The sequence below is a fragment of the Mirounga leonina genome, unplaced genomic scaffold (genome assembly GCF_011800145.1).
Source record: "Mirounga leonina isolate KUSES-001 unplaced genomic scaffold, KU_Mleo_1.0 Mir_97, whole genome shotgun sequence".
Taxonomy (NCBI): domain Eukaryota; kingdom Metazoa; phylum Chordata; class Mammalia; order Carnivora; family Phocidae; genus Mirounga; species Mirounga leonina.
This window is the reverse complement of record NW_023270889.1, coordinates 7,861,569-7,879,101: the sequence shown is the minus strand read 5'-3', so window position 1 is coordinate 7,879,101 and position 17,533 is coordinate 7,861,569. Positions and strand designations below refer to the sequence as shown.

Here is a 17,533-nt window from a genome sequence, read left to right as displayed (position 1 = left end):
ATCTAATGGTCCCTCCTCAATCTTCTGCCTTGTCTGATACTGCTGGGCACTCCCTCCCCACACACCACACCTCCCACACACTTGTGTATGCACACACTTTGTGTGGGTGCACCTCCCACACACCTGCGGCTCACGTAAATGGCTTCAGACCGTCTTCATACTTGGTTTTGAGAAGACTGCAGTTGCCTGGCTCCCCTCCTCACTTTGTTACTATTCTTCCTTGACATCCTTGAATAGATCTCCTTCTGTTTCCCTTAAACAATGAAACTCCCCAGGGCCTTGGCTTTGCCCGTCACACTCTCCTTGGAAAGTCTCGGCCTGTCCCATGGGCTCAAGAGCCATCTGATGACTCCCAATCTGTGTCCAGCCTCAGCCTGTCCTTTAGCTCCAGGATGGCATGTCCATTGTCCTAGCTCCACCTCAAACTTAATGTCTCCTAAAAAGAACTTAAAAATTTCCCCCTCTGCCAAAAAAACCCAAGAGTGCTCCCTATTTCTGATGTTATTACAGGTGTGACCACAAACTGCAGTCCTCTTCCTTCTTCTTTAACCCCTACATTCTGTCCACTCCCCCTGTACAATCAGTCTCACCTGTCCCCGCTCATCTACCCCCAGTTTTCCAAATACCAAGTGTCTGCTCAGGCTGTTCCCTCTGCCTTCCCCACGCCCAACACCATCTATCCTCAAGGCCCAAAACAAACCCTCACATCCTAATAATGCTTCTTAGGTTCCTCATGATTAAAAAGAAAGTGTGTCTACACGGTCTAATCTAGCCCTTATCATAACCCACCGTGCACTATTTATTGATCTGACTTCTTCCCTGGATGGAAAATGTCTAAAAAAAAAAGAGTGTGCCCTTTACATCTTTCCACCTCTACACTCCAGTTGTGTTTCTCACCAGGTAACACTAACGCCACCTTGGCTGGGACCATTCATGATGCAGGAATGTCCCAGGTAATACAACATATTTAGTGTGTCTGCTCTCACACGCTAGTGGAAAATAGCAGCCCCATATGTGAGATGAAAACCCAAATCCACAAGTTTCAAATGCCTCTAGAAAATGATACTGCCCCAATTGAGAAGGCTTGCACCTGAACATTCAATTCTGCTAGTGTTTGGTATTTACATCTTAGCATATAACCAACCAGCAAACCACCCCCATGTCAAATCAATAGATTTCCTTTATAGAAAACTCTTACAATAGCGTAATAGAGTTAAAATCTTAATCTGAACCCAAAGTGTTACCTGTAATACCACAGCATTCTGTGGTACGATTAAAGAAAAATGGAGCTAACCCTCAAAAAATTAGGGAATTGAGGCTGGGAGATTAAATGACTTGGTCAATGTCAGGTCAATTGTTAGAGGCAAAATTAAGAACAAAAGTGAAGTGTTATCATTCCCAGACCAAGTTCTTTCTATTAGGCCACGTTACCTCATCTTATTGGAAACCACATGATTATCAATGATTTTTTAAATATTTACTTTTGAAAAAAAAGAGATTAACATTTACTAGCATTCACTGAGTCTAGATACTTTCATATACTATATCTAATTTAATATTGACAATAATTCCAAAAACTATCAATGAGGAACAAATAACCAAAACTCAAAGATGACTAAAACATTATGTACAGAATCACAGAAAGACATGGCTAGAACCTACCACACATCGATTTTTAAAATCTCTATGTGATCCCCAAAATATTAACCCTAAGCTGAGGATTCTCAACATTTTTTAGTTGGTAATCATAGGGTTGCTTCTGTTTCCATTGCATTTTCAAATATGGGTAAGTTCCAATTCAATTTTTTTCCTATTATAAGAAACTGTATTAACATAATCAATTCCAATAGCGATTACAGGTTGTTTGCTTTTTTTTTTTACCTGGAGTAATAATAATGCTATTAGCTTCTCGAATCATGTCAATTGCATTGTCAAGGTTGATTTCTGTATGTGTGCCAGAAATTTCCATGGGTTTTCCACCAGCTGTTGAAGTAGTACCATAGCCTCCGAGAATCACATTAGCCAGGGAGCGATTCATTGCCTGGAGAGCAAAATTATTAGCTGCGAGAGTTTAATCCACATAACTTTTTGAAAGTGGTATGAACCCTGTGTATATGATATTCATAATCATTTTAAGAGGTTTATTTGATCATCTAAAAAAATCACATAGATCACATCTATAAAGTCAACTGTACACAGATATATTTTCAGTAAAAGTTAATTTTAAAAAAGAATTTAATGGAAAATTACCAATAATATTAAGAAATTAATGAAAAATTCAGATCCAGTTATTACTGTCCATGTACTGATTAAGCAACTTCTACCTCCATATTCACATGTATTTCACCAGAGTAAAAGAGAATGGTATCTATGAGAAATTTTCCAAGGTGACTACAGATGTCTCAGGTGAATCCTGCTACCAGCTGTAAGCTGTCAAGAGACTAAAAGAAGGGGGCACCTGGGTGGCTCAGATGGTTAGGCGTCTGCCTTCGGCTCAGGTCATGATCCCAGGATCCTGGGATCGAGCCCCGCATCGGGCTCCCTCTCGGCGAGAAGCCTGCTTCTCCCTCTCCCACTCCCCCTGCTTGTGCTCCTGCTCTCACTATCTCTCTCTCTGTCAAATAAATAAATAAAATCTTTAAAAAAGAGACTAAAAGAAGGAAAGGAAAGCTATCCACGGCATTTAGAAGTCTGCTGCCCTCTGTCGTCAAGAAAAAAAGAAATGTGGGAGTTGATAAGGTCTTATTTTCCAAATCAACTACATATAGCTCCAGGAAGCTGTAACAGAAGTGACTAGATTCATCATTAGGCTCCTAAAATATTTACTTCCAAAAAGGCAGATGAGTAAGTTCATACACTGTTTCATTAAAACTTACACCTGCCCTTTTAACTGGAAAAATAATCTCGGAAAAGAAATCAGAGGAAGGCATGTTCATTTACAATCATCCAACAACGTGCCACACAAATGCGACAACTGAAACATGACAATGGCATGTGTGTTTCTAAAACAGTTCATCTGTAGACCTCGGGAACTGGGGTGGTAAAAGACAAGACAAGAAGCTAGATGGCTTGGGTAACCAAATGCCTTTTAAGAATTCAAATCACTGTAAATGAAGAAAGCAGTCATTTTACATGATCATAAACTGGATTTCTCACTTCAGAAAAAAATCCAAAAAATTATTAAACCCTATTTTAAGGGCTATAATAAACATATCATTGATCCATTGTTTATTCCATGTAAAAGCTATATAAGTGTTAATCTATCACTTTTTTAAAAAAAGACAATACTTTATTATTAAAGAACAAAAAGCACCTGAAGATTTTCAGTGACAACTAACACACTGGGAGAAAAAAAAATCATGACCATCCATCCAAAGACAGCCCAGCCTGCTACCATCTTAGTGGAGACAGGTACATACACTGCTCAAGTGGGACAGAGGTAGAGGCAGGGAGGAAAAAGCAGCAGAGAAGATAAACAAAGAGCCATTAAAGGCAGCATATCAATAACATAAACATGAATCAAAATGTTGTCAGAATTTTTTAAGTTGTCCTTTTGACTGAAGCTCATCTCTCAGACATAGCATTCACACTTTAGAGAGCCCAAACCCCAGTAAACTGGTCTAAGATTATTATATACAAAATAAATACCCTCAGAATACCTTTACATATTTATGAAGAGATAAGAGGGTCAGAAAAATCAATAATGCTTTTAATTAGGTATATAATCCCAACCTGACATGAAGATGTAAATTCTTAACCCAACCTCCTATACTTAAATCCAAGTTCTACTGAAAATCCAAATAGCCATACCTGAGACTTCCAAACATTCAATTTGTGGATTTTGACAAATTCTTTCTAGTTTTGAATTAGAAGATTCTGAAATTAAATTACCAGAAATATGTTCTACCAAATGTTTGCCTTAAAAACTGGTTCAAAGGACTATTTCAGACATTGATGTCTTTCTGTCATAGATAACTTCTTTTAAAAAAGTCAAACCCACAAAGCAGCTCCATCACCTGCATCACATAGTCCTGCAGAGGGACAGATGTCAGAGGGACATGATGTAGAGGGACAGATATACAAGAATATGACCACTTTATTCTAACTTGGCTTAAAAGGAACCATTCTATACAAAAAATACAGATTCGAAGGGACACATACCACCTCCGGTGTTTATGGCAGCAACATCTACAATAGCCAAACTATGGAGAGAGCCCAAATGTCCATCGACTGATGAATGGATAAAGAAGATGTGGTATGTGTATACAATGGAATATTACTCAGCCATCAAAAAGAAAGAAATCTTGCTGTTTGCAACAACATGGATGGATCTAGAGGGCATAATGCTAAGTAAAATAAGTCAGAGAAAGACAAATACCATATGATTTCACTCATATGTGGAATTTAAGAAACAAACAGATGAACATAGAAGGAGGAGGAAAAGAAAAAAAGGAGAGAGGGAAACAAGCCATAAAAGACTCTTAAAAATAGAGAACAAATTGAGGGTTGATGGAGGGAGGTGGGCAGGGGATGGGCTAGGTGGGTGATGGGTATTAAAGAGGGCACTTGTGATGAGCACTGGGTGTTGTAAATAAGTGATGACTCACTGAATTCTACTCCTGAAACCAATATTGCACTGTATGTTAACTAGGATTTAAGTAAAAGCTTTTAAATAAATAAATAAATAAGGAACCATTCTTCTCTCCCTAGAAAACTGAATGGAGGAGAAGAAAAGAATTTCTGAGGACATTTAATTAATATTTACCCACTATTCTAATGGCATCTTCAGGAGAAAAAAAGGGAACCATACAGTAGTTTAACAATCAAAGTCAACTTGTTGAACACATAGCCACAATTATATCACCATTAAGCCGATTCCATGTGGTCTCTTAAAAACTAAATTATTTTTCATCTCTGAATTTACCATTGCAACATCATATTTTCAACAAATGTTTAGGGTTTAGGACTTGTTCTGTTCTTTTTTTTTTTTTTTTTTGCTTGTTTAAGTGATTAATGAGACTATCCTGTGACCACTGATCCACAGATTGAGGAGTTCCCAGCTTCCAAGACAAAGTATTCACAACACTGTCCAAGACTATTCCTTTTAAATTATTAAGGCCTATAATGAAAATTGCATGCTACATTAAAGAGACACTTAATTCACATAATTCCAAGCAAACTCTAAGAAAAAAATCTGAAAACAAAGGAAAGGCCATAAAATAGACAAAACCAAAGCAATAATAACATATACTCTATTTACTATCATCTCTCATTTCAATGCTTTGTGGGTGCTGAGTAATTGACTGCAAAGCAAAAAAAAAAAAATTATTATTGGTTTGGCTTTGATTCACTTCATTCTGTTCTATTTTCATTTGGAAACAAGTAACAAAGTGCAAAAATCAGAAAATTCGGTTTGAAAATGCTGTCCCATTTTTGCAAGCCCTCTATTTCCCAGGCAATTTGGACACTATCTCAAGTAAATGGACTGTAAAATCATGAAGAGGTTAATGTCTATATGACACCTGACATAAAGCAAATTATTCATTTGAGGGGGCTATCTGGACACTACCGACATTTTTCAGTTTAATCTTGGATATTATATAACCACAAGCATGCGGCTCAGAAGACACCCAAAAGAATTCTTTGTCAGAACAAAAGTGCAATTTTAGGGATTACTGATTAGCCACTCGGGGAGCATTCCATTCCCTCTCACATAATAAAACCACTCTGTTCCGGTTTGGACTTGCATGTTTCCTCAATAAATAATAAAATATTGAAGCTAAACATACTAGTATTATTAACAGCTACTGATATATGGCAGGACATCTGTTACCATGACCTATCCAGAGAAGATTCCAAAATATGAAATGAGCAAGCAAATATTCATCTAATGTTCATTTAATAATTATTATACTCGTATGAGTGTGCCGGGGGCTCGGTTAGCCTCCCTAAACACAAAGGCCAATAATCAATGGCGTCTTCAAATACCTTCCTTGTAAAATGAGAGTATTTTCTACCTCCAGAATTAGCCTGGAGATTAAATAAGCTAATATTTGTAAAGCACCCAGTGTTAATGCCTACAGTATGTTAATGCCTACTACTATGCCCAATTACACGTGTCTATTTCATTTTTATTATTAATATGAACCACTCTGAGCTGCTAAAACACCAGCCATGAAGAAACAATTTCTTGTAATAAAGAAGCACAAGCCAAGAATCAGTGAAGATTACTGGGAAAAGTCAAAATCAGGGCAATTTAGAAGGAAAGAAAATTTCTATCTTCAAAATTAAAAAATACAGCAGGCTGGTTTTTGCGGTTGCCTTGTTTGTTTTGTAATAAGACGAAGGGAGGGAGAGCGTGCAGGAAAACAAGTGCCCCACACATCACTGGTGAGAGCTCAGCCTGGAGAGTCCTTTGTGGAAATCAATTCATCGATATCGACAGCCAACACAAAGCCCTTACTCCATTCCCAAGGAAATAATCAAAATGCGCAAGGAGGTACACTGAAGGAAAAAAAAACACTAATTATTAGTGAGATAAACAATTCAGAATATATTCGAACATATGCTTATGAAAAAAGACTGGAATTAGAATACTAAATCTTAAGAGTTAAGTGGTAATGGCATTACAAATGATTTATCTTCTCCTTTCTTCCAAATTTCCCACATTAAACATCTTTTATTTTTGTAATTGCATAGTATTTTTTAAAAAATTAAAGCTTCAACTGTCTTTGAATCCAAATTAATACAAGTTGCTATTTTAAACAGAGCATCCATCTGATCTAGTGTGACACGTGTCAGGGACAGCTATAAGAACACTTTATTATAGAGCACAGGAATAAAAAATAGCTATGCTATGTTGCCAATAAATGACATGCCTGAGGCAGTGGAAATAGAAGGAAAAAAAACAAAAATATAGAAAGCAGATCAAGAAATATGAAAGGAAAGAATAAGAGAAAGATGATATAGGTACAGAAGTACACACAGAAAAAAGTATTTTCAACAAGTGCCTCTTACTACCTTATTCTAGTTACTGTCATAGAACTGCTACTGTAAGTGTCTGTAGTTACTAGAACCAATAATAATAAAAGAAACTAGATGAAGAGGAAGGGGGGAGGAAATAAAAAAGACACAGGCAAATTTGGGATATACTATTGATACATTTAAAAACCTAAGTAAAACCATTTAAGAAAAAAACAGTAAAGGCAAGAAGGCACCTGTAATGATACTCCAAGAACTAGACACAGGTCCTCACCTCTCCCCCTATCAACAGGCCACTGGCTTTGTTAAAATTCAAATCCTCCCATTTAATTTTAAAATCAGAATTTTGACCAACCACAAGTTTAAGTAATAATGAAAATCTGCTGCCCCCTGCTGATCATTTAAATTCACCAAATGAAGCAAAGTCAAACTAAGAGTTAAAAGTTCATTTTTAGAAGCTAAGTGAAATAAGTCAGTCAGAAAAAAGACAAATACCATACAATTCCATTCATATGTGGAATTTAAGTAACAAAACAAACGAAGGAAAAAAGAGACACAAACCAAGAAACAGGCTATAGAGAACAAACTGACGGTTACCAGAGGGGAGGTGGGTGGGGGAATGGGTGAAATAGGTGATGGGGATTAAGAATACACTTATCATGACTTACCATGATGAGCACTGAGTAATGTATAGAATCGTTGAATCGCTATATTATACACCCAAACTAATATAACACTGTATGTTAACTACACTGGAATTAAAACAAAAACTTTTTTACAAAGTTCATTTTTAGAGAAAACTATTTCTAATACAACTGAATAAATTTTTCCTTCTTTATAAACATTTGTTTTTTAGAACCCCAAAGCCTGAAACTTTTCAAACAGGAGACCCAAACCACCTCCTTTCCAAATTCCCTGAACGACTGGGGAGATTTAATTTTAAAACCTCTTCCTCAGGGCTATCAAATCCTTTGTTCTACAAAATGGCCAAAGAAAACTGATTTCTTATTATAAAAAGATAACTTCAGCACTCAATTTACAAAGAGATTTTCAATTAAAACATACGAGGAATTCTGAGTTATAAATAACGGGCTTTTTAAATATTGTAATAAAAGAAGGGAGGTGGCAAAAGTACCCTTTCTCTGCCTGAAGGATTAATCACCGTAGAGTCATGTTCTGAGGTCACTCCATTGCACACTCGCCCTTCCACAGTCATTCAGAACTACCACCGAGAAAACAGTATCTATCATTTGAAAAACTTTCCTAGTCAAACCTTTAATTATTTGCAGTATATCTTCTTGCCTTCTTGTAGAAACAAAAAGGAAGCTAGGAAGTATTTGTTTTCTTGATTTTTTTCTTTCTTTCTTTCTTTTTTTTTAAGATTTTATTTATTTATTTGACAGAGGGAGACACATCGAGAGAGGGAACACAAGCAGGGGGAGTGGGAGAGGGAGAAGCAGGCTCCCAGTGGAGCAGGGAGCCCGATGCGGGGCTCGATCCCAGAACCCTGAGCCGAAGGCAGACGCTTAACGACTGAGCCACCCAGGCGCCCCTAAAAAGCAGCTTAAACAAGAAAATTACTTAGAATATAGTAAGAATACAGTAAGAAGAAAAGAATAAAATGGAAGGGCGGTGGGTGGGGGGATGGGGTAACCAGGTGATGGGCATTAAGGAGGGCAGGTGTTGTGATGAGCACTGGGTGTTATATGCAACTAACGAATTGTTGAACACTACATCAAAAACTAATGACGTTCAATATGCTGGCTAATTGAACATAATAAAAAAAGAAAGAAAAAAGAATAAAATGTAAAATAATATACAGTATGATCAGATAAGTAGATACACAGATATGCAGTAAAGAAAGAAACAGAATAGAAAGAAATAAACCAAAATCTTAAGTGCTTATCTCCAGATGGAGTCAGATTTTTTATCTTGATATTTAATTTTCCTAATTATCTACATTTGGGGACTTTAAAAGCAGTCTTGGAAATTTATTAGAATGAAACACTCTGATATTTCTACCGAAGAAAAGTAAGAACTGACATAGTCGTTTTTTACTGCAAATAAAGTAACAAACAGATCCTTATTTTCAGAACACCATTTCCTTTTTGTTGAAACACCTATTTCTTACCACACACATGATGTAGGACAGGATAGCACCAGAGGAGCCTATGAGCGCCCCCACGATGGTCAGCAGGTTGTTGTTCAGCAGGAAGCCCTCCGCACACAGGGCCCAGCCTGAGTAGCTGTTCAGCACAGTGATGACGACGGGCATGTCCGCACCCCCGATAGCAGCTGTCAAAGTCACACCCTAGGATGAAACCCAAAGCAGAAATCAAAATTAATAAAATAAAAATAAAACCTCTGACACTGGACATCTTGATTCTTAATCATTCTGGTTTTCAATTAATATATTTATCTTGAAGTTCCACTGGGGTACCAAGTGCCTCCCATACTGATCAATTCTCCCACAGATATAACACGTATAAACACTGAACCACCACCACCACCCCCGAAATATCCCTAAATCCCTAACAGGCAGTGATGAAAAGCAAGCAGAAACTAGAGAGGGGTCCGCACTTGAAAAAAAGTAACAGCACTGAGTGAATTTCCCAGTTTTTATGGCGTTAATGTAAGGGCAGGCCCCTGGTGGTGCCAGGAGAAACAGCTAAATCCAAAATATAAGCCCATAGTCTTGCTAGTTTGAAGGCCCTAGGAGAGGATTTAGGGTGACTACAGCAGCTGCAAAGTGAGAAGGGAAACTACAGAGGAGCAGGCTAAAGAGAGGGAGCCCCAAATTCTATGTATGAACTCTGCCCAAAACTCTGGTTCTTTAACTATGCATATGTGGGCAGACTCCAAGCAAACCTGTTAAGGATAAAATAATAACAGATTTCAGCTGCTCCCACCATAAGGGAGCCAGATTTGAAATCTGATTTCAAATTAGCTGCCTACAAAAACAAATAAATAAAAAATAATGATCAATACTCCTTGGAGGAATACAACAGAATCCAAAGTCTCTCTAGTGCAACCCCAAATCACTAAACACAGGAAAGGGAAAAGAACGATGGGGAGAAAGATTTTTGCTTTTTATTCCACAAACACCTATGTATTTTGAGTTTAAGATGTGAATGTATTCATGTACTACTTAATGAAGTCAAAAGCAATTAAAACAGTCCACAAAATATTTTATCTTACTCATTCTCATACAAGCATAAAGTACCTCTTTAATATCAAATTCACCTCTTCTCAAAAATAGTAATTCTTAAAGTTTTGCATTTCTGTGCTGTTGGTTTTGAGACACTCTGCTTTATTGGATAAAAAAAATATCAAAACCATTTTTCTTTTCTTTAAAGTAAAACAAAAGCCAGTGCTATATAAGCCAGAAAAAAAATGGATTGTCAGTAGTTATAAAAAAGAATTTTAAGTTAATTTTCAGACTTTTTTTTTAAGTAGGCTCCATGCCCAGTGTGGAGCCCAACACTGGGCTTGAACTCACAGCCCTGAGATCAAGACCTGAGCTGAGATCAAGAGTCAGACACTTAACTGACTGAGCCACCCAGGAGCCCCTACTTTTCAGACTTCTAAAGTTTCTCTGGCAAAATCAGGCCTCTTAAGATTACATAAAAATAAGTATCATTTTAGGGCCCCTGGATGGCTCAGTCGTTAAGCGTCTGCCTTCGGCTCAGGTCATGGTCCCAGGGTCCTGGGATTGAGCCCCGCGTCGGGCTCCCTGCTCGGCGGGAAGCCTGCTTCTCCCTCTCCCCCTCCCCCTGCTTGTGTTCCCTCTCCCGCTGTCTCTCTCTGTCAAATAAATAAAATTTAAAAAAAATAAGTATCATTTTTAACACTGTAAATCTTGAATCAAGCAGCCAGTATGTATTTGATAAGCAATTACTGTATGTCTAATTTTGTACTAAGCACTACAAATTATTTTAAAAACCTAAAACATAAACCAGTGTCTACAATATAGACTCCAGACTAGACAAACATGAAGGAATCGGTGAATAACAACTGTTTTGCAAAAGCATCCTACACTGATATAATAAAATGCTATATTGTAGCATATAGACACCCAGATAATACTGTATGTATCAATATACTAAATGCAAAAATCAGAGAGGGAGAAGAGGACCATACCTATCATGAAAGGCTTCCCTGAACTCCCCCACTGAACACACAGGGTTTATTAACTACATCTCATTTTACATAATTCTTTAACTTGGTATCATAACTTCCATTAAATGAGAGCGCAACTAACGGGCAGGGAGTATCTGACCCTTATTGCATAAAACCCAAAGCACCATTTTGTGGGCCTTGTCACAGTAAGTAGGCACCTAGTGAATAGAATTGAAACACTTGGCTTTTTAAAATTCCCATTCACCAGCACATTGATCCAGGGAAAAGACCCCAGAGCAATAAAGATGGCACCCAACAACTTTGAAAGGAACCATTCAGTGGAGAGCAAGAGTGGTTTTCTTCTTACACTTTGCTGTATTTTCCAGATTCTAAAAAGAAGAACATGTAACATCATTCTAAAACATGTTTATTCCATCAAGGGTCTTGAAGAGCTAGAAATAGGTTAGACTGCAATCTAACAAAATATGCCAGTTTCTCACTGAGGATGTGCTTTCCACCCCTAACTTCTTACCATGACAGCAGAGAGAGCCGACACAGAGCCCAGACAGGTAATGCCCGTGGTAAAGCTAGGGTCCATCATGAATGGGATTATTCCACCCACACTAGCAGCCAGCAAGCCTGCATTAAGTAAGTGCCTCCCAGGAAGCAGGAGAGGGGCAGATTTCAGGATACCTAGGACCAAGCGCAAGTCAGTCAGAAGCTAGCACATGTCATGAAAAACCCCCTCACACACACACACACACACACACACACACACACTTAAGTGCATGTCATTTAATCCTAAACTACCAAAATTAAATATCAGAATTTTAAAAAATGGTCCTGAAACATAAAAGCGAATTAGGGCTCTTACATGTAACAAATGTTAACAGAAGTAGGAAAAGTATGGCTCAACTTAACTGTTCTTTACTTTGATCACACAACAATTTCTTTACTCTTTGTCCTAGCATCTTAAAAAGTTACATTTTTCCCGTATGACCAACACAGAAGTTGTTAAGTGTGGTTTCATTTATTTAAAACTTCAAAACAGAGTCCTAGCACATTAGCATTTCTGATTCTATCAACTGAACCCAAGGGAGCAGAGCCCTGGTTTGCTAGATGTTTTTGAAACAAAGCATAAGACAAGAGCATTGGAGGCTTGAAGTTCTTTTGTGATTTTTAAGTTTCATGGAAACACTCTATTTAATTTTAACGGCTTGATTACTCAGAGGAAAAGACCAGATTTTTACATCACAAGTTAGTTTCTCTATAGACTCACTTATTCATGAAAACACTGAAAATAGCCTCTGTGAGGTTTGGGGGTTCCTTCCCCCACTTCTAGTCTCAGCCACGAGAAGTAGCAAAAGATGGTAAGCCAGAGCCGAAAAATGTGTATGTGTTCAAAATAAGTATGTATGGTGATCACACAAGCTTCTTATTCAACAAGCTTCTCTCTACTCTGGAAAATGTATAAAATTCATTTCTGTGAACAGGCATCCCTAACTAAGGATTAGGAAGATGTAGTTTTGTTCACATGTATTATCGATTGTCAGCTCGTCCCGCTACCCCAATTTCTGTGCACTAGCCGTCTGCAGAAGGAACTGCTTCAAAGCTTTGTGAGCTCTGCAAGGATCAAGGAAGGGAAGCAATCTCGAGGTGGAGGAAGGGTCTTTTATATATCTCTCCGTGCTATATACATTCTTCACCTAACAGGTTCTACCGTGAAGCCATTTTCTGAAACTGACACGGACCCTCAAGCCCCATAAACAGTAGCGACTGACCCCTCTGTGATGTGGCATCACTTACCCTGCAGCTTTCCGTAGGCAACGAGAGAGCCGCTAAACGTGACACCACCGATGTAAGTACCAAGGTAGGCCACGATCTTGGTGAGATTTGCAGCTGCGTCCATGGCAAAATGTGGATATTCTATGATGTACTCAGCTACGCAAGTAAGTACAGCTGCCAAGCCCACTAAGCTGTGGAATGCAGCAACTAATTGAGGTAAATCAGAAATCTGGATGCGTTTGGCAATTGTCAATCCTGTTGGGAAATGAAAGTCAAAGAGAAATTAAAACTCAACAGACCTCTGAGAGGCAACTACAATAAAGCCAACACCTGATTATTATTCAGCCATAAAAAAGACAGAAATCTTGCCATTTGTGAAAATATTGATGAACCTTGAGGGTATTATGCTAGGGGAAATAAGTCAGAGAAAGACAAATACCATATGATCTCACTTATATATGAAATCTAAAAAAAAAAAACAAAAAAAAAAACCTGGGCACCTGGGTGGCTCAGTCAGTTAGGCATCCAACTCTTGGTTTGAGCTCGGGTCATGATCTCAGGGTCATGGGATCGAGCCCTGCATCAGGCTCTGCACTCAGTGGGGAGTCTGCTTGACCCTCTCCCTCTGCTCATTTGCTCTCACTTTCTCTCAGATAAATAAATAAAATCTTAAAAAAAAAAAAAAAAAACCAAGCTCATAGATACTGTAAACAGACTGGTGGTTGTTAGAGAAGGGGATGGGAGGTGGGCAAAATAGGTGAAGCTTCCAGTTATAAAACAAGTCATAGGGATATCATGTACAGCACATTGACTATAATTAATAGTACTGTATCATATTTGAAAGCTGCTAAGAGAGTAGATCTTAAAAGTTCTCATCACAAGAAAGAAAATTCTGTAACTACGTATGGTGACAGATGTTTACTAGACTTATTGTGATTATTTTGCTATATATACAAATACAGAATCATTATTTTGTACATCTGAAACTAATATGTCAATTATACCTCAATTTTATTTATTTTATTTTATTTTTAGAGAGAACACATGCATACAGGAAGGGGCAGAGGGAGAGAGAGAATCCCAAGCAGGCTCCGTGCTGAGCGTGGAGCCTGACACAGGACTCGATCTCACCACCCTGAGATCATGACCTAAACTGAAATCAAGAGTCAGACGCTTAACTGACTGAGCCACCCAGGCACCCCAATTATACTTCAATTTTTTTAAAAAAGACCACATCTAAGGGTTTCCATCCTTATCCCTAATAAGTATTTATCTGTTTCCTCGTATGGGCTAAATATTCTCTTAAAAGGACTATACAGAAGGTAAGGACACTGGCTATGTATACCCTTTCAAAATAGCAGGTTTTCTCAACACACCTAACCAAGATCCAGCTCCAAAAACCAAACACACAACACTAACACATGCCTCTTCCATCACAACCTGCAAACACTCCCCTAACACTTCTTCAGATTACTTGAGGCTCCAACCAAACCCTTACCTTCTCCCCACTGCATGAATAACCCAAGCTCTCTTCTCCACAAGCCAAAACTTGCTCCTGAGCACAGGAGAAAACAGCTGGAATATGAAGGCCTGGGTTTTCAGGTGGGTGAGTGGGAGCCGTGTCCAAAGGTAAAGAAATGCAAATACCTGGGTAGTCAATGTCCAAATGAGGAGACTCTGAAAGAGCTGTATGGCTCTAGGTAGGTGATAGAGAAGGGGTGTGCCTCAGAACATTTGCTAAGATCTTGTCTAGAGGTTTTCCTGCCATGAACCTACAGCACATTTTCCTTCGTTCCTTTCCAGGGACTATCAAGAAAGGACACAAAGCTTTCCTGGGGAAGTATAAAAGGAGTCCTAAAGCTACTGTTATACCGGTAAATATACAACCACCAGCGTCTCAGGATAAAAACATGTGCATATATAAATATGTACAAGATTTTTTTTTTTTAAAGATTTTATTTATTTATTTGACAGAGAGAGAGACAGCGAGAGCAGGAACACAAGCAGGGGGAGTGGGAGAGGGAGAAGCAGGCTTCCTGCCGAGCAGGGAGCCCGATGTGGGACTTGATCCCAGGACCCAGGGATCATGACCTGAGCCAAAGGCAGATGCTTAACGACTGAGCCACCCAGGCGCCCTGTACAAGATTTTTTGATGATATAAAGTTGCACATAATTTTCAAATAATAAAATATATGGTACTCTTTATTGTAAACCCCATATTGCCAATTGACTTTCACAGAATATAATTGTTGACTTTTGCCAAACTCTTGTATCTGTCACCAACCTAGTGTTTGCAGCTGATGAAATGAGTGTAGTCCCCACGGGAATGTTGGCTGACATTTTTGTTTGCATTAACAAGTAAGACAAAAGTGAAACGAGATATATGTGAGAACCTCACTCATTGTCAACAATGTGAGCAACAGCTTGACTCTGATAATAGTTTTCAAATACTGGAAGAATATTTGCTCAATTTTTGTGATATTCACAATGTAATGGCTATAGAAACAGCACACTTTTAAGTTTCAACTGCATTATTAATATTTTCTCCATCACTTTCTTAGGTCTGGACAATCAACAAAACAATAAATGAAATCCAGATTTGTAGTATTTGTTGATTTCCATTGTGTAAATGCAACCACCATGGTCAATTTCAAGCTACCAGTGTATGTCATTAAAGATGGAGTTGGGAAGAGATGGACAAAAGCCCACCTTTACACAGTATCTCTAAAAACAGATATAATATGGGTAATCTCAAGAGCATAGAAAATAAAATCCAACAAATTAATTAGAAAGTTATGAATAATATAATTAACTTTGTGTCTAATATATTTATTTTGGTGAAGAATCATAGTTGGTATAATTCTCATTAAAATACAAACATTTTAAAACATTTAACATTAAGTAAGTGGATCAACTATGTCCAAAGAGTACGCTAAAAAAATGGCTATGTGTTCCCATAAAGGCAGATCTCCACCAAGTGCTTACCAATGGTACCGCCCAAAGCCATTGCTCCAGACATCTGAGCTAACAATTCTGGGGATGGTTTTAGGCCTCCGAGGGTGGCTGCCAGGCCTCCAGCCACCCCAATCATGCCCAATGCATTGCCAAGACGAGCTGTTCCCTGGGTGGAAAGGCCGGCCAGGGCACCAACACAGCACAGACCTGAGCCCAGATACATGATCTTTTTAAATGAAAGGGAAGAGAAGAGAGAGAGAGACTATCAAAACTTCCAGTCTATTAGCATAGGGAGGACTTCTCTTGAGGAAACATGATTTCCTAAGAACAATTTTAAATTCAGACAATAGAGGGACCAGTCGGACTTCTTCTTTGAATATTTCAATATATTTTCCTATCCATTAGGCATATTAATAAATTAAATACCTTAAATTGTACTTGCAATTATACCATTTATGTAAATTGGTTTCTTTTTGGATTTGATAGCATGCACAAATGCATATAAAAGTACCTAAATTTAAACAGAGTTATGATGGGATCTAGACCTGACCAAACACTATAAAGGAGCCAACCCCTGATGCTGTAAATGCCAGGGACCATAACATACATTTTACTCAAGTCAGCCCCATGAGATTCACAGAAGTTGAAGGAATCATCATCCTCATTTTACAAAAAGAGAAAACCAAAGCTTGAAAAGGTTACATAATTCTTCCAAGGTCACATGATCAGAAAATAGCAAATCTGGAATTCAGACACGGGTTTCTCTGACATACCACTCCAGCTCCTCTCAAAAAAGATTTTGTTCACTCAACAAGTAAGAAATGTTGTAAACTGCAGAAACTAAGGAACACATGATTTTTCTGCTGTCAGTTGCAATCTCGTGGTAGGCATTGAAAAGTGATAAAAAATACTGAGTTCAGAACAAACTTAAGTCTCTATTATAATCATATTGAAAGATGAAACTTTTGAAGTTCAACTTATTTCTGTTTTTTAGTAAACATTCATTTTTACACTGTCTTTTTTAGATGAATTGAGATGACATCTCCTGGTTACAAGAGATGATGCACTGAATTTGTAGAAGAAAGTAAGTAGGAAAAGAACTAATAGTATTTAACAGAAAAATTTCAGATTCTGTTACTGATTATTTCACTGTATCCCTACAACAATCCATCCGAGTACATAACAACCTTTTGACACTTTTTACAAGTAGAAAACCTGAGGGACAAACAGGTAAACCCATGTTAGCACATTCAGGTAGCAGGCAAATCTGTTTCTAGAATCCAGGGTCGTGAACCTTAGGGGATAGGAATGCTCTATTTGACCAAGATGTTTCTAGAGTTATTATTGTATTTGCTTGGTAGAGCCTGAATTTTGGTAATAATAATATTAAATCTAGTTGGAAAGAAAACACGGTGGCAAAAATAAAAATTCTCAAAACAGCCTCTTACTTGTTCAATGTTATAACCACTGTAGAGGGCAGCTAAATATCCTCCAACGAAGGTTCCAGCAGGGAGCAGATACAGGTAATTGTATTCTGGGGGATCCGTGGGACGCTTGAACATGTCCAGCATTCTCTGGGTCACCAGAAAGCCGCCTTATCAAAGTAAATATGAAACAGAAAGAGGTATTTTGAGAAACATGATCTTTAAACTGGTACAATTTTTCTATTTTAAGCACATCTTTATCACCTAGG

General features: G+C 38.0%; 1 protein-coding gene across 5 annotated transcripts in view; it reads right to left on the bottom strand.

Annotated features, from left to right (window-relative positions):
- The window catches only part of LOC118006538 (NAD(P) transhydrogenase, mitochondrial), a 92,064-nt gene that overhangs the window by 21,134 nt on the left and 53,397 nt on the right, over positions 1 to 17,533 (bottom strand). For all 5 annotated transcript variants that reach the window (XM_034999230.1, XM_034999227.1, XM_034999226.1 and 2 more), the window contains 6 exons: positions 17,289 to 17,434; positions 15,871 to 16,066; positions 12,907 to 13,140; positions 11,633 to 11,793; positions 9,113 to 9,292; positions 1,882 to 2,041 (listed from right to left, as the gene is read on the bottom strand). In XM_034999230.1, coding sequence (XP_034855121.1) covers positions 1,882 to 2,041; positions 9,113 to 9,292; positions 11,633 to 11,793; positions 12,907 to 13,140; positions 15,871 to 16,066; positions 17,289 to 17,434 — 1,077 coding nt within the window. The remainder of the gene's footprint in view (positions 1 to 1,881; positions 2,042 to 9,112; positions 9,293 to 11,632; positions 11,794 to 12,906; positions 13,141 to 15,870; positions 16,067 to 17,288; positions 17,435 to 17,533) is intronic.